The 27,609-nt window shown below is 41.5% G+C and overlaps 1 protein-coding gene across 20 annotated transcripts in view; it reads right to left on the bottom strand.

Moving 5' to 3' along the window:
- Positions 1-27,609, bottom strand: part of LOC105259214 (ephrin type-B receptor 1-B) — an 89,687-nt gene that overhangs the window by 14,517 nt on the left and 47,561 nt on the right. For all 20 annotated transcript variants that reach the window (XM_011271026.3, XM_025415515.1, XM_025415514.1 and 17 more), the window contains exons 3-4: positions 22,548-22,627; positions 172-457 (exon numbers count right to left, since the gene is read on the bottom strand). In XM_011271026.3, coding sequence (XP_011269328.1) covers positions 172-457; positions 22,548-22,627 — 366 coding nt within the window. The remainder of the gene's footprint in view (positions 1-171; positions 458-22,547; positions 22,628-27,609) is intronic.

Below are 27,609 nucleotides of genomic sequence, written 5' to 3'. Positions count from 1 at the left end.
AAACGATATTCTAATTTTTTTCATCTCTCAAATTCTCAGCAATTATTTTTTTATTAAGCAAACTTTTGCTTACGCAAGCTTTTAAATTTGATATTTTTAGAATATTTTAGAATATCATCGTTTCATTTCTGAGATAAAATTGTCAATAGTTACACCTCATTGCGCTCTTACCGATAAGTCTGTAACTGTCTGGCTCCCACGGAGGCGGTTCCTTAGTAGCAGCGTCGAATTCGTAATAGAGCAGACTGAAGGTCTCTTTACAGCTGAGAGCATTCCCGGGGAATAGCGAGCAGTCGCGGGTCGTGAATTTTATTTCTATGTACATGCGGTTCGCCGGACCCCTCTCCACGAATGGCGTCCACAGCCAATTGTTCACATTGTGGTACGCTACGTCGCATACAACGTAACTCCGCCAATTGATACCCTTGTCGAAGTTCGTGAAAGACTCCTCTACCCACTGTAAGAACAATTGTAAAGAAACAGAATGAAGACAGATTACGTTTCAGAGACATCTTTTTTTAATTCTTAACTGACATTAATAAGACCGGTGTAAACGAAGCGATCGAAAAGGATCCTATTTCGACAGTCTCGAAGAAAGTGATCGTATTCGTTGTATTCGAAGGTACAATTCCCTATAGTTAAAATCCGCGAGTCTCTTCTAACCCAATTCTAAGAGTTACGCCACGTTACGTGGCGAAAGGAAGAAAACATCATCCCCCGTCACCGTCGTCATTGTCGTCGACATTGGCCGTAGAATCCTCCCTCGGTAAATGACGAGGCGGAGAGACCAGGTCGTCGACTTGCGACAAACAGACCGCAAGGAATTACCGGCGCGCGTTACCATTAGTTTTATTGCTCCCCTCGGCTCTTGGGCTCGTCCCGAGAGCGACCGCAAAAAGTTCCGACCGGGGCAAGAAGGATCCATCGTCGTCGTCGTCGTCCTCGTCGTCACCGGAACTTCGTCGTTCCCTTTCCCCTCCCTTTCCTTCATTCTCTTCTCTTTCTCCAGTTGTCCTCCTCTCCTCTTCTCGTCGCTCTTTCCTTCTTTTTTTTTTACGCGCTTCTCCGCTCTCGCGTATTTCATACTCGGACCAGGAAAGACTCGGCAGGTAAGGAATGATAAAAAACGGTAGACCGAGGTAGAGAGCCGTGAGCCTCTTATCCAGAAGATTTCCTCGCGGACGTGTTTCCGGCAGGCGGGCTGCAATAAATTCAAGCCGCGCCGGCTACCCGGTTGCAAAAGGGAGATTATTACGAGGACGATGACGAGGTCGAAAAAATTTCATTAAAGCGCTGCCGGCGAAAAAAAGCTTTTTCAGCGGTCCGCACGCTCGAAAGTACCCGAGCAGCCGGGGAATCACGGAGAACCAACAGTTTCGCAATTCGCCGTCGTCCGCGCATCGAATTACGATCCGGTATCCTTCGCACGCCTCCGATCGCAATTAATAGTTTTTAGCGAGGTTTGCGAAACCAAATTTACGTCGCTTTTAAATTGATCACCTCGCGCATATTCCTTGAACGATATCCTAAAATATATCCTCGATTACAGATATAATTAAATCAATGAAGCTGTCATCGCGTTTTACGCGAAAATTGAAAATAAAAATTCAGATTCGCACTTTATATCCCCTTTTTTATTCTACAATTATTTTCCCTTATTGTTCCTGAACTTCTCCCTCCGTCAATCGATATTCATTTCGTTTCGTCCAAGGATTATTGAAAAAACGAGAAAAATCTGCTTTCAGATATACACACACACCATCGCGCGCGTTTATTTGAACGTCTCTACCGAGGTTCTTTATCGTCTACGAAATTTCATTAAAACGGTGAAGTTCAGCTTCCTTTTCGCCCAACGCTCCATGAGTCTATGTCTATGGCCTGCTGCTGCTTTTATCCCGTTGCAAGCCGCGAGAAAAAGGTGCAAGAGAGGCCGCGCGACGTTAACGACGCGCGGCATTTAATTGGATCGCGTCGCGAAGAAATCGCGTCCTCTTTTTAACGTCGCGGTCGATTTTTCGGCGAGGCGGATTTTCCGCTCGGTGTGTCTGTCCCATGAAATTACTCATCGCATGAAGCAAAAAAAGACGATTAACCTCTGCCGTATCTCATTGCAATCTTACGTCATTTTCGTCAGTGCACGCACAGATGCATCCAAATGGGACGAGATATTTTCTCTTTTTGGCTTCGATTTAAAGATTGCCAAGTTAAATTAATATTCTCTTATTATCTATATTCATAAATTAAATTATATAATTTAGAAAAAAGTCTAAAGAACGTTACGGAACAAATATTTGTTGGCGCACTTTATGTTGATGATTTTTAAAAATGTCTCATATTTTGATAAATTGTTATCAATTTTCTTTACGCTAAATTAAGAAAATTATTACGTAACGTTATGAGGGAAATGTCATTGGTATTAATAGAAGAGGACAATGATCTTTTCTCTCGAACGCGTACAGTTGCCCGTTTGCATTAAGTATAACTGAGAGATTGCGCATCGATCGATGTCTCGAAAACTATGCGGTTAGCACTTTGTGGTCGAGTATCGATCGCACGCCCTCGCTTCGCAGTCTCGCAGCAGGTAGACGTGCTTTGCTATTTTCCACGCCGAAAGCACGGAGCGAAGCAACAGCACGTGCAAATCGTTGGTCTTCCTCGATCTTCATTTTCGAGATACAGCGATGCTACCGTCGGTGATGATAAATCACAAACCGAATTAAAGCGTCACATTTCGTTTGTTGCTTTCCTCGGATTGAGATAAAAATATTTATTTGCCTTTTCATCCCTCGATAAACCGTAATCCTTTTGTTATAAAATCACAGGAAATACAAGACCCGACCGACCGATTCATATTATTCCAAACTAGAAATTATTTGTCTTGTTTTTTCACGGTTAGACATTCACAATTCATTCGAGAAAGGCCAACCGACAAGAAGTAGTACACTTTGGGGACCATGCGGTCGGCGTGGTCAAAGCTACCTGCGAGCCACCCTGCGGTGCGCTCTCTGAGAAAAAAAGTATCATCCGCCGCCCATGACTTTTCCCGCGGATCAAACTGTGGCAGTAAATAGATACGAGTCGATGGCTCGGAAGTAAAGCCAATAAGCTCGAAGCTCGCGCGCGCGCGCTTCGGAATGAAGAGAGGAGGAGGAACGAGAGACTTAGACGTAGGATGCCGCCACCCTTGCGGATGGGAAACTGCCCCTGCGCCAGTAATATCGCCACCATAATCGCAATTCCGACGGCGTAGCTCCGAATAGGGAGGTTAGCGAGAGTCTGCAGGAAGACTTGGACGAAGGAGGGGGCGTTACGAACTTTTAGTCCGAGGGGTTCGCGGATCTTAATATATATTGAGCTCTCGTGCCGGGGGTTAACCCTCGCCCTTGGGGTGAGGTTGCATCGGCAGGCACGTAGGGGCTCTCTCCTCCGTCGAGCTACGTGCATCCGACACGTTATGGACCGCTCACGACGGACACGTACCGCATCCAGACGCGATCGAACTTTCCTCCGTTCTTCTTCTTCTAAGCCGACAACTTGCGAGAACCGACGCTAATTGCGTTCGTAATAAAGTTATGAGAAAAAATGTTATTATTAAAGTTTCGAAAATCTACTCTATTATTAAATATTAATATTGATTTAAATTTGTTTTTTATCTCTCTTGTACATTGTTTTCATTATTGTTAAATCATACGAGTATTAAATGTACGAGATATAAATTTATACCAGTCCACTTGTTTTTCTCATATATATTCCTGTATATCGTAATAGAATTCTAAAGGCACGAATATCTTTTCGCGATAGAGAGCAAATAAGTAGAGGCGTATATACAGAAGCAAATTTAATAGCGAGTGCCCCCGTTATTATCCTGTCGTAGGAAGTTCATTAACTCGAGCATGCCCGACTCGCGAAATGGTTGCCGCTTTAAATACAATGGTACAGATATCGTCCGCGATATAATACAGCGTCCGGTCGAGGGTAGTTTGTCCGTTACGGGCGAACAAGTGCACATATGTGTATCCCTGAGCAGGGGAGGATGGGCGGCGATCCCTCGGACATGAACAGACAGGGGTTGTTACGCCACGCGCCAATCGAAAACTTTATGTAACCGTTTATTCCGCGCACCCCAAAGCCGATATAACCGTATTTCGGGGCGAAAGATTGGCAGGAAGAGCGTTTAAGAAGCATTTCCACGGTTCCTCGACGCTTAACCGAGATTGCTCTCTCTCTTTCTCTTTCTTCTCATACGCATATACGTGCGAATATATACGCGTATATCCATGCGTGCGAGGGGAAAAAAGATCGTCGGTGAAATAAGAAACTCGAGGGAGGGAAAAGGTGTCGGGTGAGAATTTATTTCCAGATTATTCGGGCCGGGAAAACGGCTTCGAGGTGGGGATCTTCCTTCCAGAAAAGGACAAATCGTTCTCCACCGCGGGATCGAAACGCTGCCGGGAGAAGCAATTTCCAGCCGCGAGATTTACGACGCGAAGATCGACTCCTCGCAGGGGATCTCGCAAAATTCGCCTATGCCGATATCCGATACCCGATGTTTCTATTTGCCGCGCGGGGCAAAATTGTATCGGAGATGGTACACGACGGTGTCTTCAGGAATGCTAGCAGCGTAGGAAAGAAGACGCCGTCTCTTTTTTCCAATGATGAAAAAAAGTATCTTCCCCATACATGAATAATAATGGAAGAAGAAGACATCACACTCGGCAATAATTCTCGATTTATATTGGCCACTGATGTATGTTTTTTGAGAATTTATAATCATTTGTCAAGCGTAGAACCGTATTTCGTTTAATCTGGAAGAATCTACCTCGCGTCATTTGACACCAGATTATAATACTTAATGACCGCGCGTTATGCCGGCCTCATTAAGTTTCTCGACATGCTGGGAATATCTCTCTCTAGGATTCATGATTATTTGAGGAAGAAACGGGTTTTCGAGCGCGTCGCCTTTTTTTGTCCGAAATCCATCGATGGATCTTGCTACTTGTCGGGCGGTCGACGACAGCTCGTGTGCCTTACGATAACCACCCGTCCGTAATGAGCTTAACCGTCGTCGTAATATTTCGAGTTAACGTTGTGCACGTCCTCGCGTGTCAGAAGGGCTGAACGCCCCTGACGAGACAGCGCACGTCATGCGATAACGAGAAGGGCTGCACGGAGCCACGTGGGCTGAATCAGGCTTGAATTTTCCCGTCTCTCCGCTCGAGAATCTTTTAGAGATTGAAATTGATACCATCTCGTTAAGAATCCAATTATCGATCATATAGATACGAAGAGAAAGAATGTTTTTAAAAACGAGTATTTTATAAATACTAGACAACATTTCTCACTGTCACACGAGCTGTCAAAATTTGTAATAATCGCAAATGACAGCTGCTCACAACATGAATTGAGCGTAATAAAAGAACCAATCGGCATCGCGGAAAAACGGCAACAATTCAAGCGTCACATGCTTTGTTTCATATAGGATATAGATGCTACTTTTCCAAATATTATGAAATCATCATCGCGTCGATTTGTTTCTGTTCTGGAATATCGTACACGCAATTTAATTTTTCAATGTAACTTATATGATTTATGGAGATAAATATTTTTTTATCATTGCTCGGTATTAATTTTGTTGCACTCTATCTCGCGACTATTAATCAGAATCAATATATAATCCGCACGTCGGATGCAATTTTTCCTATCATCTCGCCAATGGACTAGCATAGTTTGATGCTAATTCGAACGATCCCCGCTTCACCCCGGGTTAAAAGATGGAGGAAGCGGCACAGCTTTATAAAATCGTCACGAATTAGCTGGAGGGTCCACCACACTCTCTCGCCCAGGGGTTAGGTTTAATATCGAAGGACCCGGTCGCGCGCGTCGAGCGGCAGAGACTCTCGATGCGCGCCCCTGGACCTGTCAGTTTGACGTATCGCAGTCGCAGGAATCCATTATATAGTCAATTACTCCTCGTGATAGGGAGCGCGGCGCGCAACGGACTGTCGTTCTCTCTCCCTCTCCCTCTCTCTCTCTCTCTCTCTCTGACCCTTTAGTGCATTCACGCCAAAGCCGCGCCGCACATACATGTACATAAATTCGTTCCATGCGCGCGGAACACGCCGGTCGAGGATGTGATCCGAATGCACCCGCTCGCCGCATCACGAATAATTATCGGCAAACGATGATCCCGGATGAATCCCGATGATTTTTCAAAATATATATTTATTGCTTGAAAAAGAGAAGAATTCTCTTTTTTTATGTTTTAGACTGTTACTTGGATTGTGTGTTTTGCACTTGTAGAATTTAATATTGTAAAATGAAAATATTTTAGATTTTTTTATGCACTTTCTTTCACACACATCTCTAAGTTTTTTAAGTAAATATCTCAAGTTAAATAAGAAATTTCACGAAAATAAGATAGTTGTATATTTTTCCAACAATAACGATGGAAGATTTAAATTACTATTTTATTTCATTAAAAAAACATTATTGTCCCTCTATAAATTACTTATAAATTACTTATAAATATTGAAAAAATAAGAATATATATATATATTAATGGCGATAAGGCTCATAGATTATTAATCAATCTTAATTAATTTGATTCATAATATATTTGTCAAAAAAAACCTCTAAAAAATTTCACACAATTATTTTTGTGGATAAAAAGCTAATGAAAAATGATTATGATGAGTTACTAACAAATCGTTATCATTTTTATTATTATTACGTGTAAAACAAAGAAGTTGAGACATTGACGTGCGTTCTAGGAAAATCGTTTAGGTCCGTCTGTCGTTAATCCGTCCGATTCATCCCTTATCCTGTACTTTTCTCCGCTGTGACATTTCAACGGCTATGTTTCGCGGGAAAGTTCGGCCAACTTTAATAAAATTAGAAACAAGCCTACGAAGACTCGAATTTCACCGTCGTTTCTTCTCGCCTACCCTTCATTTTGTACCGTCGATATATTCCGTTGCTTTCCCTCGAGTCCATTATCTCTGATCCCGCGGTACGAAATTCTCGTGGAAAGACGCGTGTGGCATCGTCGAGATTTCAGATGAAAGCGCATTAAGCTGCGAACACACACACACACACACACACACACATACATCTTGACACACTATGAGTTACACGGACAGGCTTGTATATATTGCACACGCTGAACAGTACCAAGGCATCGAGGAGGAAACGAGGAGCAAGGAGCCACTCGAGGACTCGCGTCAATAAACAGAGTCTCGTCTAACGACGCGGTCCGGATGACGGATATACGGATCTGAAAGTAGTAGAGACAGGAAGAGACAGAGAGTGTGCGCGAAAGAGAGACGGAGTGCTGTGTGTGCAAAGAGAGAGAGGCAGAGTGCGATAAGAACAAGAAGAAGCATGCGCGAGAAGGAGATAAAGAAATTGAGAGAGAGAGAGACAAAGAGAGAAAAGGAGAAGCAAGGTAGGAAGAGAAAGAGAAGGAGGAACGAATGCGGAGGCAACGGCCTGCAGAGGCACCGAAGGCCGTTCACATGAATACCAGTCTTTCCATTAGTACTCGAATGGAGCGGAGAGAGCTCCGGCCCAGGTCTCATCTCGATGCATGATCGATACTCGCTGATCCAATCTTACCCGGGCTTCGCGGTGCCGGCTGGACCACCGCGAGATACGATGTAACCGGGGGTACACGCTTAACCCTGTGTGTTACTCTCGTTGCGCGTGCTTACAGGTAGGACGGTATCCGGGCGCGGTAACCACCGGCCGACCGGTCGCTTCTAAAAGGTCGTTAAACACGATCTCCTTAAGATATCTTTCTCTCTCTCTCTCTCTCTTTCTCCCGGTCTTGGCTCGGTCTATAAACGAACACCTATCGCGATACCGATCGAGATATATCTCCAGTCTAGATGGACTTGGTTCTTTGTAACCGATACAGCGTACAACGCAAACTTCTTACTCGAGAAACGCAGCGGGCGAATATAGTACAGAGTTTCGAGGTCAGCAGTGGAGGCAAGGTATACACCGTAAGTAGAGATATTCGCTGAGGTTGATATCAGGTCCGATAATATGTACTCGGAACGATTCGATACACGAGTATCGTTTCGTTCAACTATACTTGGAAAGATTGCTGCTTCATTGATGCGCTTACGGACTATTTGGTGTACATAGGATGATTACACATCCAAAGTTTGAACTCAACCGTGTTGGAAATCGGATGCGTTAGCAATAATTTGAAATGTTTACAATTAGTAATCCTTGTGTAATTATTTTCTATTTTCAAAATATTGTGTTGCATAAAAATAATTGCATTAAAAATTTCGCGATTATAAAAAAGATTATTTTAATGTATTCGAGATGAATATAATGGGAAAGAATTATATCGCGACCAACAAGTATATAAAATTTCTTAATAAGAGTGGACAAGTCCTTTTCCCAACATTCGTGAATTCTGTTATATTTCATCGCAATGTAATTTCAAATTCGCTTCCTCTCTTTTCGCGAGAATTTAGAATTAGATCTCGCTTTCGGGCGCAACAAGCTGACGTAGAATAGCTTTCTCCGGACAGGGAAGGATCCGATACGTGTGTCGGTACGAAACGTCGGGAAATGGTGAAGGATCGAGAACGACGGGAGGCGAAAGAAGGAAAGGTCGATCGGCGTTCCCGACGTCCGTCTCGACTCTTTCTATGCTCGCACCTCCCTGTCCCTCTTTTCGGTACGCTCAGTCAGGCTTTTCCAAATTGACTTTCGCTCCGACTGTCACTTCTATTCTCCGCTTCCTCCGCACGACCCTCGGCTACCAAAGAACGCTTGGTATGCGCGTCTCGCACCGAAGGAAGAAAAGCTGGTCTAGAGCGCTACTTTTCTCTCCCTTTCTCTCTCTATCTCTGCCGCCGCTCTCGGTCGGTCGGCTCCTTATTTCGGGGCGATGCCAGCTCCCCGAGATGAATCATCGATCCTGCGTGCGTGCGTGCGTGCGTGCATGCGTGCGTGTGGATTTTCGTCTCGCGCAAGTGCACGAGCGGCATACCGAGAGCTCGAGATGTAGTCGCGCAGAGTTCTCGTGTTGGAGGTCCTTTGAGGGGGTAGCGAGAAGTGCGCGATGCGAATCCTGCCGCTCGACCCTCCGACAAATTGGCAATCCACCACCGCCGTGTGAAGAGAGAGATTCGAGGGGTCGGTCGGCTATGTTTCGATCCGCTCGAATCGTTACGCTTCCTCTCTTGCGCGTCGCGCTAAATATCGCTTCGTCAACGATTATTCCGAAAGGCTTTCATTCGCGGGTTGTTTAACTTTGTAAAAGAGAAAAGTTACGCTTTATTACATTGTAAAACATCGTAAGGTAATTAAGAACACTTTGACTCTAGAGTTGTAACGAATATAATGGCGTCAATTATTAGCACGTATAAGAATTATAATGATATTAATTAATAGCAATAGTAACATTTGTAAGTAAATTCTCCGATTATTTCAATATGATTGGAGTATTTTTATTATGATAATAATCCATACCAAGGTTATTAGATGAGCGGAAAGAATATACAATCGATCCCGTCGATTTCAAAGCAACACCGTCTCGGCGACAATTACGAATTCAATTGCGGCAACTCGGCGACGATCCGTTCCGCTCGACTAGCGGACTTTGCGCTGACTCGAAAGTTTTCCAAGGAGCCACCGCTCGCACGTGAGCTCACGCGAATGCTTTAACCGTTCCTTCTCTCTACCTCGCACCTTTATATCCATTTATTCGTCATCCTCCCCGCACACACGAGTCGATGAAAGGGAGACGAAGACGCGCACCGTTCGCTGCGCCCATGACACTACTTTCGTGCCCTTGTCGTATAATCCCCTTTCCCCCCAGCTTCCACCCCTTTCTTTCCGCTGTTTTCCCCATGGGCAACGTGGTCACGTACCGGTCGTCATGGAAACCCGCGCCAATCGAGATGGAAACTCAACCATGGCACTCTCTTCAGTCTCCGTCTCTCTCTTTCTCTTTCTCTCTTTGTTCCTTCCATCTCTCTTTCTCTGGTTTTCGTCCTCGCTTTATCCATGCTCCTTTCTCTCTCCTTGTCATTTCCAAATTATCTCTCGCCCCATCATGCTCCTTCTTACCACCCGGCGGCCTCTCTGTGTCCTCTTCCTCCGATCGCCCCGTTGCGAAACCAACCCTCTCCAATCCTCTCCAACCCTCGCTTCCCCGGTCGCCCGGTCTCGTTAGTTTAACCCAACGCGCACCGAATCGTAATGGGAAACGTACAGATGCATTAGGAGAGGCTTTGCCATCCTAATAGATATCTCGTCGGTAGGCACGACGCGTTTGAAAAGGCACTGTCGGTTTTTCGCATTCTTTCCTGTGCTTTGAAAGCTTTTTTGTCCATCCTTTTTGCGGCCACAAAAGGGCTTGAAACTACACTAAAAATCCCGGTGTTTTAATTTCCGTCGCAAATTCTATAGATTTCATCTGTATAAATAGATATAAGTCTATGTGTACTTTTATCATTTATCTATCTTATTTATTTATCACGTAATAATCAATACCTTTAAACTTCTCTTTTCTTCGCGTACGACCACGGATTTAGCGAGCGAATAAACCAAGTGTCTGAGAGCATCGTCGCACACTTGTTTAATGCAGGGCAGATCGATAAAGACGACATACGAACGCGTGGTAAAGAATGCATGTACGCCGTCGACGTACGCCAAACGCGACATCGACTGTGCAAGTAGAGTCCGCAACCTGGCTCACGTACAATTGATGTCGTAAAATGCAGCGACGGACGTGGCGAGGTCCCGTGCATCTCGGTCCGCGTTTGACCTTTCCACGGCCGAAACTCGGTCGTGAGCACCGACAGTTGACCTCTTCCTCTTACCGTATTTCGCTCGCGGTTCCATTAATTCATCGTGAATTCATCGAGATCCGTCAGGAAAAAAAAACGGGGCACCATAAGGCTGGATTTATGCCGCTGATGCGACGCGGACAGACTACCTGCGACTGCATTTGCCGCTTCTTCGCCTGAGAAACAGATGGAGAGCCGCAGATTTCGTATTCACCGTAGTCGCCGTCTTTATGATTTTAATTCCTAGAAACTACTTTTCGGCCCAAACGCGCCGTGTCTGTTGAGAGAGCAACCACGTTTCTCGAATATGATGCGAACTGTTCGTGGCCAGTCCACGACTTGAAAGTTAAACTCGAGAAATCGAGGAAGCTCTGATTTTTGTCACTGCTCAGCGATGAAACATTTAGATGACAGAAGACAAGAATATTCTATAGGCTCTCTCTACAGATTCAAAATAAGCATAAATGGAGGATAATATTTTATTACTTATGTTTTCTATATTTTCCTAGAATATTTGTGTCTCGTGCCTCTGCTTCAATATATATATATATATATATATATATAAAATTTAAATATAATTGTTTCGCTTTAAAATGAAAGAGAACCGAGCGAAATGGATTAGATTATTTCATGACTAGTCGCGTTGACGTAATAATCGCAAAGCGATTTTATAGACACGATATTTGTCATATCGTAAGCGCGACATGACAGCTCAATGACAGTATCAAACGCCCAAAATTCTGGTCGCTCAATTTCAGCGGCGATAACACCGAAAATCAATATTTACACAAGACGGTCTGTATACAGTTCTCGCCGTTGGACGAGGCTTTTATTAAGCCTCATGAAAACGGAAGGCGCCCGACAATGGAGATTGACACGCGTACATAATGCCGCGCTTGCGTGGTTCCCAGGAACTGTTCGGTTATTATGTCGTCGGTCCGGGTTTGTGACCACTTGGGCTAGGTCAGCATTTGTCTACGAAAATGCTCGAGGAATCGATCCATTAACGATGTGTAATGATTTCAGAATTTTCGGATTTTTTTTTCAAAGAACTTTGTTCAAAATGAGACAGCGAATTCTTGGTGCAAAACAGATCATTACTCTTCCATAGAAAACGTTTGACTGTTTTCAATTGTGTGCGTATCGCACACTTAATGATAATCGTCTCGTTGTAAATACGACGCTTTGACATCTTCGAGTAAAAATTGCACGCGGGAATCGTTATATACTTTGTGGTTGCAAATATTTGTTCGACAGAAAACGAATCATTTGCCCGATCGAATGTAATCGCTGAACCGTATCGACAAATCGTCTCGTCGAGGCTTCGGCCATCTGTCGCGAAATCTCACCCCTGCAGGAATAAACACCGCTGGATAGATATTGCGGTCGTAGAGAATGGCAAACGAAGCACAATCACGTTTCGCAGGATGGCACGTGTCTCGGCAATCATGTAGATTCGCAGGGCGAACGGCCGTGATTTAAAAATTAAATCTTAATCGGACGGAATTCAGACCCACACGCTTCGCGTTCGTATCCACGGACACGCACGCTACACACACACACACACACACACGCAGGCAAGAATATGGAGACACGCATATGGTTCAGACTGGCTGAGCTATAGATCTTTTCTCGTTCCCCTCCCTCGTTCTCGGCATTTTCTTCATGTCGGCTCGCTCGCCTGAAATATTTCAGCCAGTTAAAACGCTATCAGTTCTAATAAACGATCATTCGTCTGTTTCGTTCTCCCGTCGTATCGTTAATGTCGAGGGATACGACAGAGGTAAGGATGAAAGAGGGACGACTTTTTTTTAACTTGCACAGTCACCCGATACGCGAGAGGGAGAGAGAAAGAGAGAGATCGGTCATCCAGATGCCGAAGATCGGCGGTGATGATCCAACGAACGAGCGCGATGACGATCATCGCATGGGTCAATGTCACTCGATAAATAAATAATACCGCGAGAACTTGCGCGTGTATCAGTGTAAATCATCCGAATCATCCGCGTGGTTAGTAGATAAGACAATCTCCCGTTATGGGAACAAAGGATATTATAAAGTATCAAGATTACGAGGGTCGCGCGATTCATTAATGCGACTTAATCTCACCGTGCCCAATTCAGTCGTCGCCCTTTATCAGAAATTTAACATGATTTACAATAACTCCGGCCTGTATTGCGTGGCATGCGATAATTAAATACGCAGAATAAAAATTTTAGCAAATTGATATCTTTAAAGTTGGGAATGTGATTAAAAAGCGGATATATATTTTGATTTCCCTTAAATCAGATTCTTTTTAATTGACATTTTACGAAAATTTTATAATCTTTATAATGAAATTATACTGCAATTCTGTGGTATTTTTTTATACTAAATATAGATTTATTTGTTTGTTTATTTGTTATGACAAAGGATTTAATTATCTGTTTTCGTATAACAGGTTATCGTGAGTGTTATAATCGAGCTGCCGTTAATCTCGCGTTATATAAAGAATCGATGGTGTCGATTGACATTTGTCAGCTCTTGCAAAACTCTGAAAAAAACCCTGTGAAATGCCCCGCGGGCGGCTTCGCCGGGAAAAATCATGCATTATTTGTCAAAGCGCATGGTGACGCGCTTTCGAAAAAGTCGATAGTAATCCACCCGAGGTCATAAAATGTGGAAAAAAAAGCCCTACGATCGTGGCGGAAAAGAAGCGCACCGGGGGTGATTAATCCCGTGGAAACGGCTCGCTGCGCGACTCGTGTGACCGATGGCGCGTACCAGAATAATCCAACCTCCATTCAATCATTCGGCTCGTGGGATTAATTCCGAGGGATTAGCATTAATTTCGTTCCGCGCGCATACCCGCGCGAGGTCAATCGACTGTCTCCGAGATTCGCCGGGTGGGAGGAGGAGAGGCGACATCGGCGAAAGCGAAAACGGAATTCCAGACATTTTCTGACCGTTCGGCATGGCGACGAAGATAACGAAAATTCCATCCCTCCTTTCCCCCCCCCCCCCGGTCTATGTCTCCGATAAAATTCGCGTTCGCGTTATCGGAGAATGCCCAAGTATCGCGTACTCAATGTGTAGAGAATGAGATTTATCTTGTAGTTTCGCACCTACTACTAAATCGCGAAATCGCATTCTGGATTCTGATCTTTTATCAATTGCGCGGCAGTTTGAGAGACCATGATTATCGAATCAGTTAAAGCACAGAAATTTATCGCGTTTTCTTGCCGATCGAATATAACGCGAATGGAATTACAATGTAAACAGTATAAGACTTTAAATAACTTACTTTTACCGTACACTTATAGCGACGTGAAGCTTTTTATTATACCTCGTATGTGGTTAAACCCTTTGTGCGTCGACGCCGCTTTTTTAGTCAACGTCGAGAAAAGTGCTCGATCCCGTTTCGCACGTGTACACGAAGAAATTTACGAGGCGGATTCCCGAAGGCTCGCGATTTTCTGCGAGGTCCCGGATAAATCGCCCTCGGCCCTACGGAGGATGAGAGCCGCCGGTGAGAGTAGCCGGCAAAGGCAAATGATTGGATTGGCTTCCGTATAATTAGTACGCAGAATTTAACGAACGTGAAAAACGTGCCTGGTTTGGGAAGTCGTACGCACGTGAAGTTTATTACGCACTTCGCGTCACGTCTCGCTTCTTCCTCCCTTTTGTACTTTGGCCGGTTCTTCCTAATTAAAGTCATGCTGGACGATTATTATCTCTCTTTCGTACTGACGGCAAATTTGTTGCGGACGAGTACACTTTAAAAAGCGACTGTCCATATTCAGAATTGTCCTGATTAATTTTTAATAGATAAGCCGACGTTTACTAGCTATAAGAAAGTTTCTACGTAAATGAGAGTCTTGTTCAGCGAATCTTTTAATAATTAATTCAGAAATGAATTAATGATCGTTTCGCGAAGGAACTTGACTTTACGACTGGCACGTCACTTCAATTTAACGATTCTACGTTAAACGAAAGTAAATTCTCTTAAACTATGTAATGTAAATAGTCAACAAAACGAATAAAGGTCTATTTACACATATCCGTGACATGTGAGTATCAGTGTCGTGTCAGTAACATCCGTAATGTATCAGTGATTATTCACATATATCCGTATAGTTTGATCAGTTTGAACTCAGTGATTTTCAAGATGGTTCATTGATGGGATATTGACGCACTAATTCAATAAGTTGTTCATCATTCATTTTTACAAGCCTAAAAATGTCTGTATAAATATAGGTATAAGCTTATAAAGATTTTTCCATGTCAAGCAAATTACTTTTTTTAAGTCAAGATGTGGATTTGAATGCAAATAAAATATTATATTAAGCATAAATCCACGATTTGATCCAAGTGATCTGCTGGCATCAAATACTCTATAAATAAATTTACTGACCGTCGTAATGTATCCGTGAAAAAGCAAAAATATCGTTTGCAATAAACACAATATTACTATGCGGATACTGAACTGAAACTGAACGATCCGAATACGATACTGCGTCGGACATGTGTAAACACACAACACACACACACACACACACATGCCCATCTAAAAACAAAAGAACGATATTTATCATCACTGATACTGACGAAAAATCACGGAACTAAACGGATACGATACTGATACGTCATGGATATGTGTAAATAGACCTTAAACCGGATAAAAATAAATTCATCTTTTCTAATATAATTTATATTTATTTATAATGTAAAAAAATGTATTCACTCTTTATATCATCTCTCTCTTTTTCTTTTAAAACATTCAAGAACTATATTTATCTTGTTTAAATATATGACAACATGACAACTTTAATACCTAATAAATGAATTATACATATTTTCATATTTATAATTTGTCTCTTATACAAGTAAATTACATTTCCATATAAAATGCAAATGCTGCAGATCTATTGTATCGATTGAGGGCTTTTCCTGAGATCGTTTTCAGAATTGACAGACGTGAAAAACAGAAATCTACCATTATTGTATCTTTGACAAAATGTGCTTTGAGAGAAAGGTGCAATTAAAAAGGGCAGACGATTTATTTTCGCGCCGCGAAAGTTCAATGAAAAATCTCTGTAATCGATACTTTTTGTTCAACGCGAGTTTCGCATGCATGCAAAGAAGGTTCTTTGATTATACGGCGTATTCCCGGTGCGCGCGGCCCCAGTGACACTTTACGAGAGGCGGTGCGCGGCAGTTTTGCAATTTGAGAACTCGCCGACACGTTTCCGTGAGAACGAGTTTTACTATTTCTCGCGCGTTATTCCGACCGTTCGATATCCCGCCGTTAAACAAGGCCAATCGCTTTAAGTATCAAAGATATATTTCTCCTTTTACATCGCATTGATATGTGACGTATAACATTTCGCATTCCAGACGCATAAATGAGAGGATGATAAAGTGTGCAAAATATCACTGATAATATATAAAAAATATAAAGTGATAAAAAATATGAAATATCTAAATTTAGAAAAAAAAAACTTATTGAAAAATTATATTTTAATCATATTTTTTCAATGAACGCTTATTGATTTTAGAAGAACCTCTTATCGATAAAACTCGACGTGATTCATCAAAGAGCGGCGTTCGAGATCATCTCATATCGTACAGTCGGCGGTTTTATCGTTCGTGCGATAGCGAATGACGAGGTGAAAGGAAATATCGAGTCACGTTTACTCGGAAGAAACGGAAATGTGATTACATTACGCGAAATCGAGCGTCTCGATTGCCGAAATCGACGCTACAAACATGCATAGCTTCGTGAGAGACACGATCTGGGGGGCGGAATATGAATGACAAGTCTCAAATTTCCATTCGGGATGATAAGATTGCGAGTGACGAACAACGGCAGAGGAACTCTACTTCCTCCTTAATCGTCATCAGATATCATGGTTAAGCGGAAGACTTAGGAATCCGCGTCACGGATAAGACGGTCTTAAATAATCAATCCCATGTGCGGTTAATTTCTTCGATAATCGTGCCACCGGCAGAAGATGAAGATGTTTTTTTAAATACTTGACGACGGGTCAATGTTGATGAGGCGCGGTCGATGGGCTTTCATAACAAGCTTCGATCGAGGGAAGGGGGAATAAATCAGGTGCTTATCTAGCTAATAAATATTTAGCTAATAGTCAGTTAGAGTCTATTCCAGATATGGCCTGAAAGTAACTTGATATTTATTATTGCCACTCGACGTCGTAAAATATTCGTAGCTGCGTCCACGTAAAATACTGTGCAACATGCTTACGCGTCTCTTCCTTCTTTGCACGTGTTGTTAAAAAATATAAGTATTAAAATAAATAAATAAATAAATAAAAATAAATAAATATATATGTATGCATATGTGCGTCGTAATCTTGTAAATATGCCTATGAATCTTTGTATCTGATATTAAGTTAAGCAGAAAATGCTAACTTAGAGCCACAGAAAATTGCATTGCGCGTCCATTATGTTCTCATTGGCGGCGATTATGTTCCCGCGGGCGTTATATCGCATTCCGGGAAGGAGATTTCCAGAAGACGAGACGAGTGTTCAGAAAAAGACACGATTACTCGAGTCACATATCACTACGCGAATTTTGCATTCGGGGAGCGCATTTAGATGAAGATACGGGAGCGGTTAAAGAACCGCAGTCACAATGAGAGAGAGAGAGAGAGAGAGAAGAAAAAAAAAATAACGAGAAGAGGGAGCTGGTAGTATAAGGGACAGTAAGAGGAGAGATAAAAGAAGAACTAGGGAGAGAAGGCTACTGGGGAGTGAGACGAGAAGGGGTGAAAGACGAGGATAGATGAAGATGAAGGAAGCGCAAGATGAAACGGTCAGATAGAAGTCTGAGTGCCACGTGCGAACCGAGGCAAGCAGGTCTTTTCGTCGGAACTGCGACCGCGATCAGCCATGTTTCATCAGTCGTAAGATGAACTTGGCTACCATAAGCATTCAACGAAAGCGAATGGCGGGAGGACATTTTTTTCAAAAAGCCGTTCATAAAAGGATTTGAGGATCAATCTTTGTTGCGATTTCATTGTTGTTTCGTGAAGATACAATTGCGAGATTTACTGACTCGCATTATATAAAAAAAAAATCATTATTCATACATATATATCACGTATTTGTAATTACAAGTTTTATGATTACATATAGTATTATACGTATAAATAACGACCTGCGTACAATTCAATAAACATTCAAAATCCTAGGTGATATTTTAGACATAGTCATTAATTTCAAATAGATTTCCGAGTTATATATAACCGATTAAGAATCGAAAAATCGTCGGGAATTAAGCCCGAAATTAATACTATCTCGGCTCTTTTTATTTTCTTGAAAATAAATCTCCCGGTGCATCTATTTGAAACCTATTACTAGATTTTTCCTCAATATCCTCGGAAATCCGGATACTTGTACACGCCCTCGGGCCCGTGCATCGGGCATTCAATAATTTACTTTTAACGAGACACGAAAGCATAAAAGTATTACACACACATACCATTATTTCCCTAAAATTGTCCCGTCATTGTTTATTAGACTTTCTAAACGTCAGTCCTCACTCCTCTCCCTCCCCCTCCCTTCCTTACAATCGATCGTGGCGTTAGGAAATGGAGCTCGACTCTCAGTAGGATGACGATAAATTTTTACGGGAAAGGACAGCGAGATCTCCCAGCAGAGAATCACTATGTAGCATTCGCCTTCCAACTATCGATGGACGCTCGTGGAAGGAAGGGACCCCGTTACTCTCAATGGACCAATGGCCCCTGTGTGTTTCTCGCCTTCCCATTAAGCGCGCGCGATCGCATCGTATCCCGACGTTTTCCCTATTCATAGAATAAATTCGACGAAACGCGAGAGGAAAATCTATCCGATTTCAGAGTCGTTATTGGAGAAAATCCGACTGGACGATTTCATCCCTTCGCGAAAATACCCGGGATATCCGAAATGTGTCGTTCGTTGCGAAAATAACTGGACCGGAGAGTGTTTCTCCTCTCGCGAATCGTTTGGCTTCATCGAACTTTAGCGCAAATGCAAGTCCATGTTTCTAAAGGGCGAACGAAACTTCTTCATTTCGACGGTCATGATCGGATTATGACTTCTTAAGTATGAAAATTAGCTTGAAATGAAGCGAGAATGAAATCAAAGAACACCATCCTCTTTCTCAAGTAGCTAGGAATTTCTAAAGAAAGTTTTCGAATTCCTCCCTTTCTCTATTTTTAAGATCCCATTTACTGATATATCTCGATGAGATAAATTCGAGTTTCATGTATTTTTTGGAAATTAATAGAAGTAATGGAGAAAAAGAGTAGAACGTTTCACGTATAGTTTTCAAATATCAAAATTCTAATTCTCTCGTTGATTCTTATTAAACGTTAAGTTAAGAATCTGAAACGAAATTTAAATCAATTCAAAGCTACAGGCCAAAGGGACGCTTAATTAATTCCAGTGACGTTTTCTCGCATCTTTCATCGAAAGTCATCGCACTAAGGTCGAGGGCACAAGATAGAATATGTAATACAACGAGCGGAAGGAGAAAGAGAGAGAGAACGCATAGTGTATCTTCGATCCTTTATGCGAGTTTTGACCCTCGCCTCCAGCGCTAGCATCAAAGTATCTTTTCACTCTCCGGATCCACACTCGCCCTGCCATATCCCCCCCACCGCTGGCTTGTTCAAATACTTCCGAGCTAATTCCGTTTGCTTGTATATTAATAACCGCCCTGCTATCAGCATTAAAGACCACGGCGTATTTATCGTGGGATATTAATGCCAACTGAGAAGAGTGATTAAAATGACGTAAGAGCATCCACAAAGTACCGCTATTATACATGATTATGTTTTTTTAATTAAGATATAGATGAGCTCGTAACCCTCCGTCCTTTTTCCTCTCTCGCTTAATTAAGAATTATGAAATATTTGAATATTTATTAAACGATACATTAGTGGAACGAGAATTGAAAATGAAATTAAAGAACATCATCGTTTTTTCCTAAGTAGCTTGTATGTTTAATTAGAAGTATCTTTACAATCTTCTCTGTTTGCAAAAATATCACCCTACTATTTATTAATATAGTAACTTTCGGCTAATTAGACCTACGTCTTCCCAGATAAATTATTCAATCTCGATAATAAATTTCCCGTCATATATGATCGAAGCTAATGGTGTGCGTGAGAAGGCACGCTAATCCCTGTCCAAGATAACTGATTAGGTCGTGGGGCAAGAACGAGCCGTGAAAACACTCTCGTTTTTATCGATCTTGCTTTCGGATAGCTCAACTTCCTTCGAAAAGGGTCGACCCGGGAAAGCGGATCAACCTGAACTAGTCTAATTAAGAGGATTCTCCACTTTGGCTCAAGCGTACTTTGACGCATTCTTCGTACGGCAAGGACGTCAAAAGACGTGTGAATTTCTCGATCCGAGCAACTGAAAATTTATTCAATTTTTGTTGCCAGTGGATTCACGAAAAATGATTCACGAGAGGTGGAATTTCAAACGAATTTTTGTGCCGATTAAATATATGAAATTGTCGATAAAAGTAGTGGAGAAAAAAAAAATGATATTCCATGTGAAACTTTGTCTCGTATTCTAACGCTAAATGTGATAGTTGTCTGCGCTTGAGTCTGCTTGAGTTTTATTTGTCCAATTTGACCAAGACGTTCACAATGTCAATAGGCGATCACATGGAATTGTACGGACGGTAACACTTATGTTAGCGTTAAAAATGCGGCGGGGAACAGACGACCTTTGGCTTTCGAGAGGAACTTTAAAGACTCGTAGGTGTAACTAATATCGCGGTCGTTTTTTTTACGAGGAGCACGTGCGTTTGAGAATCCTCGAAAGAGGGACAAAGAAAGAGAAAGAGAGAACGAGGACGCGTATTTGGACATAGCACTTCCAACGGACTAGATGGAATGGGAGGTGCAAAGTGAACTCGTATGGTTCAGGGGACCGAGGCATGCAGCGAGAACGCTCTTTTTCGGGTCATTCCAGAAATAAAAAAAAAATCAAAAAAAGTCAGACTCCCGTGTATGGTTCGTCGGCTCGTATCCATCCCTCTTCGGTTCGGAGGGAGGCGCGCGTTGAACGTTTAGCACCCAGAAAAATCAACAGGAGCCTCAAAGAACCTTTTCAAACAGAGCGTTACGGTGGCCGATTAGCGCCGCGACACTAACGATCGACTCTTCGAGAAAAAGGAGCATAAAAAAAGGAGGACGAGTACGCAATGCACGCAACACGTGCTATTTCCTTTGTGCTCGATTGTTTCATAAAAGATTTTTAATAATTAATTTTTAATATATAATTTAAAAAAATAAAATTTTATACTAACTACGTATCATTATAACTATATGAAAGATTTTTGACATCTTGTAATCAAGATAATTATATTGATAATTGAGAATTTTTTACATCTTTCCCAAAAAGACTGCTTTTTAATATGCTACTTAATACACTACTAGTGTTTATACCTAATTATATATGTGTTATATAATACATATAATTAGGTATAAATACTACTAATGTATTAAATAAAAATAAACGTTAAATAAAGAAGAAAGGTAATAAAAGTATAATGAAAATAACGATGAGTTTCGAGGGATCCAACGAGTTGCCAAAAAGATCGAAGCCGTCAGTTTATCTTCGTGATCGAGGCGAACGCGAGATATTCGACCGACACCCACGTGGGGTCAAGGAGGAGGATGTCCCCTTTGCGCGAAACTGCACTCTCGGTGCCTACGATATTTAAATAAACACCGCGTGTGTCCCCCTTTCTCCCTCTTTCGACCGGCATCTCTGCCGAGCCGGCGTGGCCGTATCACTAATTTGTCCGTTCAAACAAAAAGCAATTTGTTACCCGGTCGGACTGACTCATGGACCGAACAGTGTATATGCGGTTCGCTCGAGAAGCGCGCAGGAGGAACGGATGGTGGGAAGGAGGCGGGAGATGCCGGGAGGAAAAGAATCGGCAGAGAGAGGAAGAGAGAAGGAATGTAGAAGATGAGAAAGAGAGAGAGAGAGAGAAGGAGAGGGAGAGAGAGAAGTGGAGGCTGATTTAAACCTGTCTGGAGACCCGCTGCGCGCTTAACAACTGAAAAACAAACATGGCGCCGAGAGAACGCATCGACCAGCGGGGGCCCATGTATGCGCGCACCGAGACTATAAAGTGCTTTTGGTACCCCCGGAACCTGGCCGGTTGAATCAAAAAAGATTTCTCCTCCGCGAGGAAAAAAAAAAGCAACCGGGAGAAGAAAATATCGAGAAGTCTTGGAATTTTTTTCCCGTTTAGGGCCATTCTTTCTTCCCTTTGTTGTAATCGCCGGAGGAGAAGGAGCTTCGAAGGCCATTCTTGAACAGCGAACGCACTTTACGCGAGGGAGTATTAATTTATGAGACATTTTTAATATTTTTCTTTGGCCTCGTGGAAAAGGATGCCCCGCGCGCGCGCGAGCAAGCGAAATTCTTGCGTCGACGGGAATTTTCCCGTGTTGCTGCCGGCACGTCGAATATTTCCAAGAAAATTCGCGATATTTAAGAAATTGTTTCATCCTTACGTCGAAGAAGGGCGCGAATCCCGACTTACTTTTGAATTCTTGATATTTTCATCGTTTGAAAGATCGAGAATATCTCAACGAAATAGTTTCTCCCTTCTTCATATTGAAAAAAGTAAAAATGTTTCGGTAAATACAGGAAGGAATCTTGGTGCCTCTTCTATGTATTAATGAGCAATAAAAAATTCAATGTACTTACGCCAGGAGTGCTAGCTTGAGGCCCGAACGGATATCTCGTCCAGTCCAGTTTCTCCTCCGTCGTCGTGTCCAAGAGAACAACTGCAATGAGAAATAAAATGCAATTTAAAGTATGCAATCATCGTAATTTGTGTATTATATACATCTATCATAATAATATATTTTCTTCTTTTTTTCTAGATAAATTAATAAATTAAAATTAATAAATTTAATTTTTAAAGAAAATGTATTAAAAGTTCCTCCCTCTTTTTATATTTTTATCTACTTTTATAACGTGTAATCCTTTTAACTTTACCATGCAATCGTATCATATCTCTCGTAAATATAATAATAAATACACGCCGTAAATATTATATAACGCAATATGACGCAAAATTAATACTGTATTCAGACTGAGCTGAACTTGATAAAGACAACAAGTGCGTCGAAGTTATTGTGAGGAAGTCGAAGGGAAATGGGAGCAAGCCACCTCTCAAAATGGCGGATCGTTGAGAGCGCATTGCGAGGGGTGAAAAAAATATCGGGAGGCGAAGGGCGAGGGAGATAGGGAGGCAGGCACAGAGGGTCGGAAAAAAGAAACGAAAAGATCTCATTGCGTATCGGGTGCATACACGTTAGGGGACCAGGTTGCGCGTCGTGTCCTGTATCGTGTCGTGGTAGAGGTGGCGACTGTGATGTTGATGATAGTAGTCGTATCGACCGGGTCTGGGCTGCTACCAACCCTCGAGTCTCTTCTCTGCCTCTTCGTTTCGTCGATCCGTTCCTGCTCTTCTCGCCTCTCTTCTACGCGCTCAGCGCATTCCTCTCTTCTTCATCCATTCCTCTTTCTTCTTTTCACCTCGCATTCTTTGTATCTCTTGTGCTTTTTCCTTCTTCAGCTATGGCACTCGCCCGTTCTTCCTTCCTTTCTTCCTGCGTTCCCCTCATCGTGCCATTTCGTGCTCCTTCTCTTTTTCTCTCTGTCGTTATTTCGCCCCCCCTCTGCGTTTTCATCCATTTCGCGATATTTGTCCGAATATCGAGCCCAGCTGGCCGCGTTGCCGCCCCAACAAGATCCTTGAATTTCTAGGCTAAAGCGCTCCAGCCGATATGGATGCAACACGCCCACCTATCCATCCATTCTGATACCGGGTGGAATCTCAAAGGTGAAAACTGTGCGCTGTAAAATCTATCCGATCTTTTTATCCGTCTTTTTTTCCTTCTCCCCACTTCTCCTCATGGTTCTATTTCCTCGCCTCTCATCGATCTTCTATCCCGTCATCGAACGTGTCGACAGAGGCACTTGTACGAATTGCGATTATCTCGCTGCAGATCGATACGTAGTAGGATATGAGTGATGTATTTTAAAAAAATATTGTATAAAAACATAGAAATAAAAAAATATTTCGAGATTAATTTGAGATAAAATTTTGTGAAATATAGCGCAACAGAGATTTAAATTTTTAGACAACTTTAATTCAAGCTGCAAAATGAAATATCTCTTTCATCTACAGTGTTATTGCGATAATTTTTATTTTTATGTAAATGAAGAGAGAAATGCATTCTAAATAAAGAGATAAATGTGCACCAAAATTTCACGCCCGTCAAAAAGGTCAGTCAGTCTTTCGCAAAGGCGAAAAGGCTTTACGGGATATGTACATTCTGGAATGCGAGTATTTGATAAGGACGAGCATCGGTATCGCGAGGGGATACTCCATTTTAAGCCGTAGGATCAGTTGCCCTCTAAGCCGTCTCATTGTGAAGAGTATCTCGTAGTAGAGTTTGCAATGCAAGCGTGCCGGTCTAATTCGAGTGCTTTCGTGAAGAACTTTGGATATATAGGCACGCGCCTGCACAACCGAATTCGCGAAGGAAGATCTGCGCGAGAGTTCCCTCCCCCTTCTCCATCTTCTATCACTCCTAATAAACTTCGCGGAAAGCCTTAGCGGATTGACCTCAGGATTATTCGTCGGCGTCGAGATGAGATTTACTCTCGCCGAATATCCGCCAGATTCAATTCGCGGCTTGATAATCGCGTTTCTTCAAATTTGCATTTTAAACGACACTATTTATACTTTCGTCCCGAGATATTTATCTCCCGCCGGTCGGATATACAAAGAGATATAAAATGAATTACGGGATAACAAAGTCTCCTCGAGTCGATTTGATATTCCGAAGCGACGCGAACAAACTTGAGCCACGTAAGAAAAAGTCGTGTCTCTAGAAACTACGTATCGAGTTACTCTGAGCGTGGCTATTGTCAATCTATATATGTATATAACGTGCATGGCTATCAGATGCGCTGTACCAGTTATATGTAAGGTAATTCCGGGATAATAGATAACTATAGCTTCTCTCTACTATAGATGACCGCGGAAAGAGGCGCACTAAAGTATCCAATAATAATTTCAATGAATACGGAAACAATTTCAATTGATTACTAGAATGTTTTAGCAACTATTCAACTGTATCGTTAAGACGGCTATTAGAGAACCGCAAATGAGTTGCTTATTTACTGTAAAAAAATTCCTTACGCTTCTTTTATCCAATTTTAACGGTAAATTTGGAATTAATCTTCCTTGTCAAAAATTTAATAGAATAAAATGATGATATGTTAAACACAAATATTTATGTGTGCTATAATATATATATAATGCAATACCTTTCATAGTATTATTCTTGATTGCAGTGATACTAGTTTCAGCCTCTACTAAGTTTCGTATTAGTCGAAAGTTGATAACCAACTGATTTAACAATAAGCCGTTTTACGCATCAAAGTCCCCCACCCATTCTAGCGATCGGTAACCTTGTATGGTTGATTCGTTCTAAATAAATAATGTTTACGTTTCTTGAGTCTCCGAGACGTAAGCGAATGTTTTCATTGTGATAAAAGTTATTTTATTCGTATATATTTTCAACGATAAGAGAAGATATGCCAAATATTTTCATATTTTGAGTGAGTCGAATTTAAACCTTTTTTTATTGCTTTATGTTAAACGTCTTTGAGATAATAGTATATACGAATAAACATATATATAAGATAATGTATATATAAGATGTATTTCTGTATATTTCATATACTATATAACATAAATATATATATATATATATATATATATATATATATATTTATGGTTTATTTCTGGAAAAAAAACAAGCTTATTTTTTGTAACTTAAAAAAATTTGTTTGTATCTTAAAAAAAATTTAGTTTAAATTTGTGTTAAAAAGCATATATAAAATACAAAAAAAAATAACTTTAGAGAATTTTTAAAATAAATTCTATATATACATCTGTCTTTTTGTGTCACATTTTTTCTTGCCATGTGACTTATATTTCAATATGTCTTAATTTAAATATTTTAGATCTTTAGATTCTTCTAGAGGGTTTATTTTAAGACTAATATACATTTCGTATGACTTTCTCCCATTAATAAACTGCTACATCATAAAATTAACATATCACATATGCTATCTTTGTGAGGAAAAAAGTAATCGCGTAATGGTACAATTCAAGGATTTCATGCCGGTCTGCCGCATCATCTCCGATGCAATCATCGACAAGAAAAGAGAAAGTACAGTTGTGTCCGCCGGTACGAGACGATCGGTGCAGCCGCCACGCATCATGCGTGCGACACGTGCATTATGCGCCTCCGTTCGTCGGACACGTGTCACGTAACGCGAACCACTCGCGGCGTGTGCGTCGTGGAATGTCGGGAAGAGAAGAGAAGCAAGAACGAGAGAAATTACATTCAACGAACGGATGTGCTCCTCTCTCGCGGCTTGGATCGACCGTAACCGAGGAAAATGCGATTACGCGTATTCGGTAAAAGTTTGCAGCTAAACGAGCAGGAAGAGAAAATGATGTCGCGGCGCTCATCTCGCGGCCAATGCCAGCAATATAACTGTTATTTTGCAGAATATTCTGTGGTTACTATATGATACCATGTAAGTTTATCGTAATGGAATATCGTCGTCTAATAACAGTTCAACATCGGATAATTTTGCATTATATTAAAAAAAATAGAATGCAACATTATAGAGAGGCTGAGAAGGTGATTAATAAATGTTTTTTTTTTTAAATCATTTGCATCCGTTTTTCAATAAATATCATACATGAGATCGTGAATTATTAATCATTTATAAATCATTTTATTAAGTATCATTCAATTGAGTCTACAGTTTTTTTTTGTATGAAATTATTTCCTTGAGAACAAAATAACCGTGTTTAACGTGCAACGATCGAGATTCGTGAAAAAGTCCGTTCAGATTTTTGGTCGACATCTGAAAAATAAGCTTCCTCTAAAAGAGCGCCCTTTCATTCGAATTCAACGCAATCGTGGATCGACAGCGACAAGCAGACAAGACAATCATACATGACTCGAGACAACTTTACCAGTCGCGGGAAGAAGGAGGAGAGGGAGGAGGGCAAACGCGGGAGGTGAAAGGACACGACGCAGGGCCTGTCTCGAATTACTATTCCTGCGTGTGTTCACCGACGAGCGGAAACGACTTAACGGGCAGGTCGGTGAAAACGACGATATACTTCCTCTCTCTCTTTCTTACTTTCGTTTCACTCTATCTTACTCTTGCAAATATTCAGATTCGCTCAGGTTGCACAGGACGTCCCAGAAAACTTTAACATTTACACTATATCCTGCACTAATATTGAGAATTTTTTCTTGAGGAAAGTTTTATTAGATGCTATATTTTTTTCATAATGTCCAACGTGAAATATATGTTGTTTGTCAAAAATTCTATTAAATGAAAACTATTCTATTAAAATATATATTTTATTAAAACAAATTTTTAGTTAAATAAAGCATCAAATTTTATATTTCTATTTGTTTTCTTTTTATTGATCCCTAAATTTTCAATGTTAAACCATTTAATTAGACAACATTTTCAGTAAGAAATATTAAGATTATATTTTGAAGCAACCTGTATACGCATTCGTGAACATGCATGGATCCTTCTATCGTATGCGTGTCGCTGTGCGTGTGTATATGTATATATGTGTGCGTAACTGGTGTACAACGTGGTCCCGTGAGAGGTACCAAATTTAAATTTCAAATTTGGAGCGTGT

Source organism: Camponotus floridanus, unplaced genomic scaffold (assembly GCF_003227725.1).
Source record: "Camponotus floridanus strain SB8 unplaced genomic scaffold, Cflo_v7.5 scaffold121, whole genome shotgun sequence".
Taxonomy (NCBI): domain Eukaryota; kingdom Metazoa; phylum Arthropoda; class Insecta; order Hymenoptera; family Formicidae; genus Camponotus; species Camponotus floridanus.
Note: the sequence above shows the minus strand (reverse complement) of the source record. Positions and strands in the feature narration are given on the sequence as shown.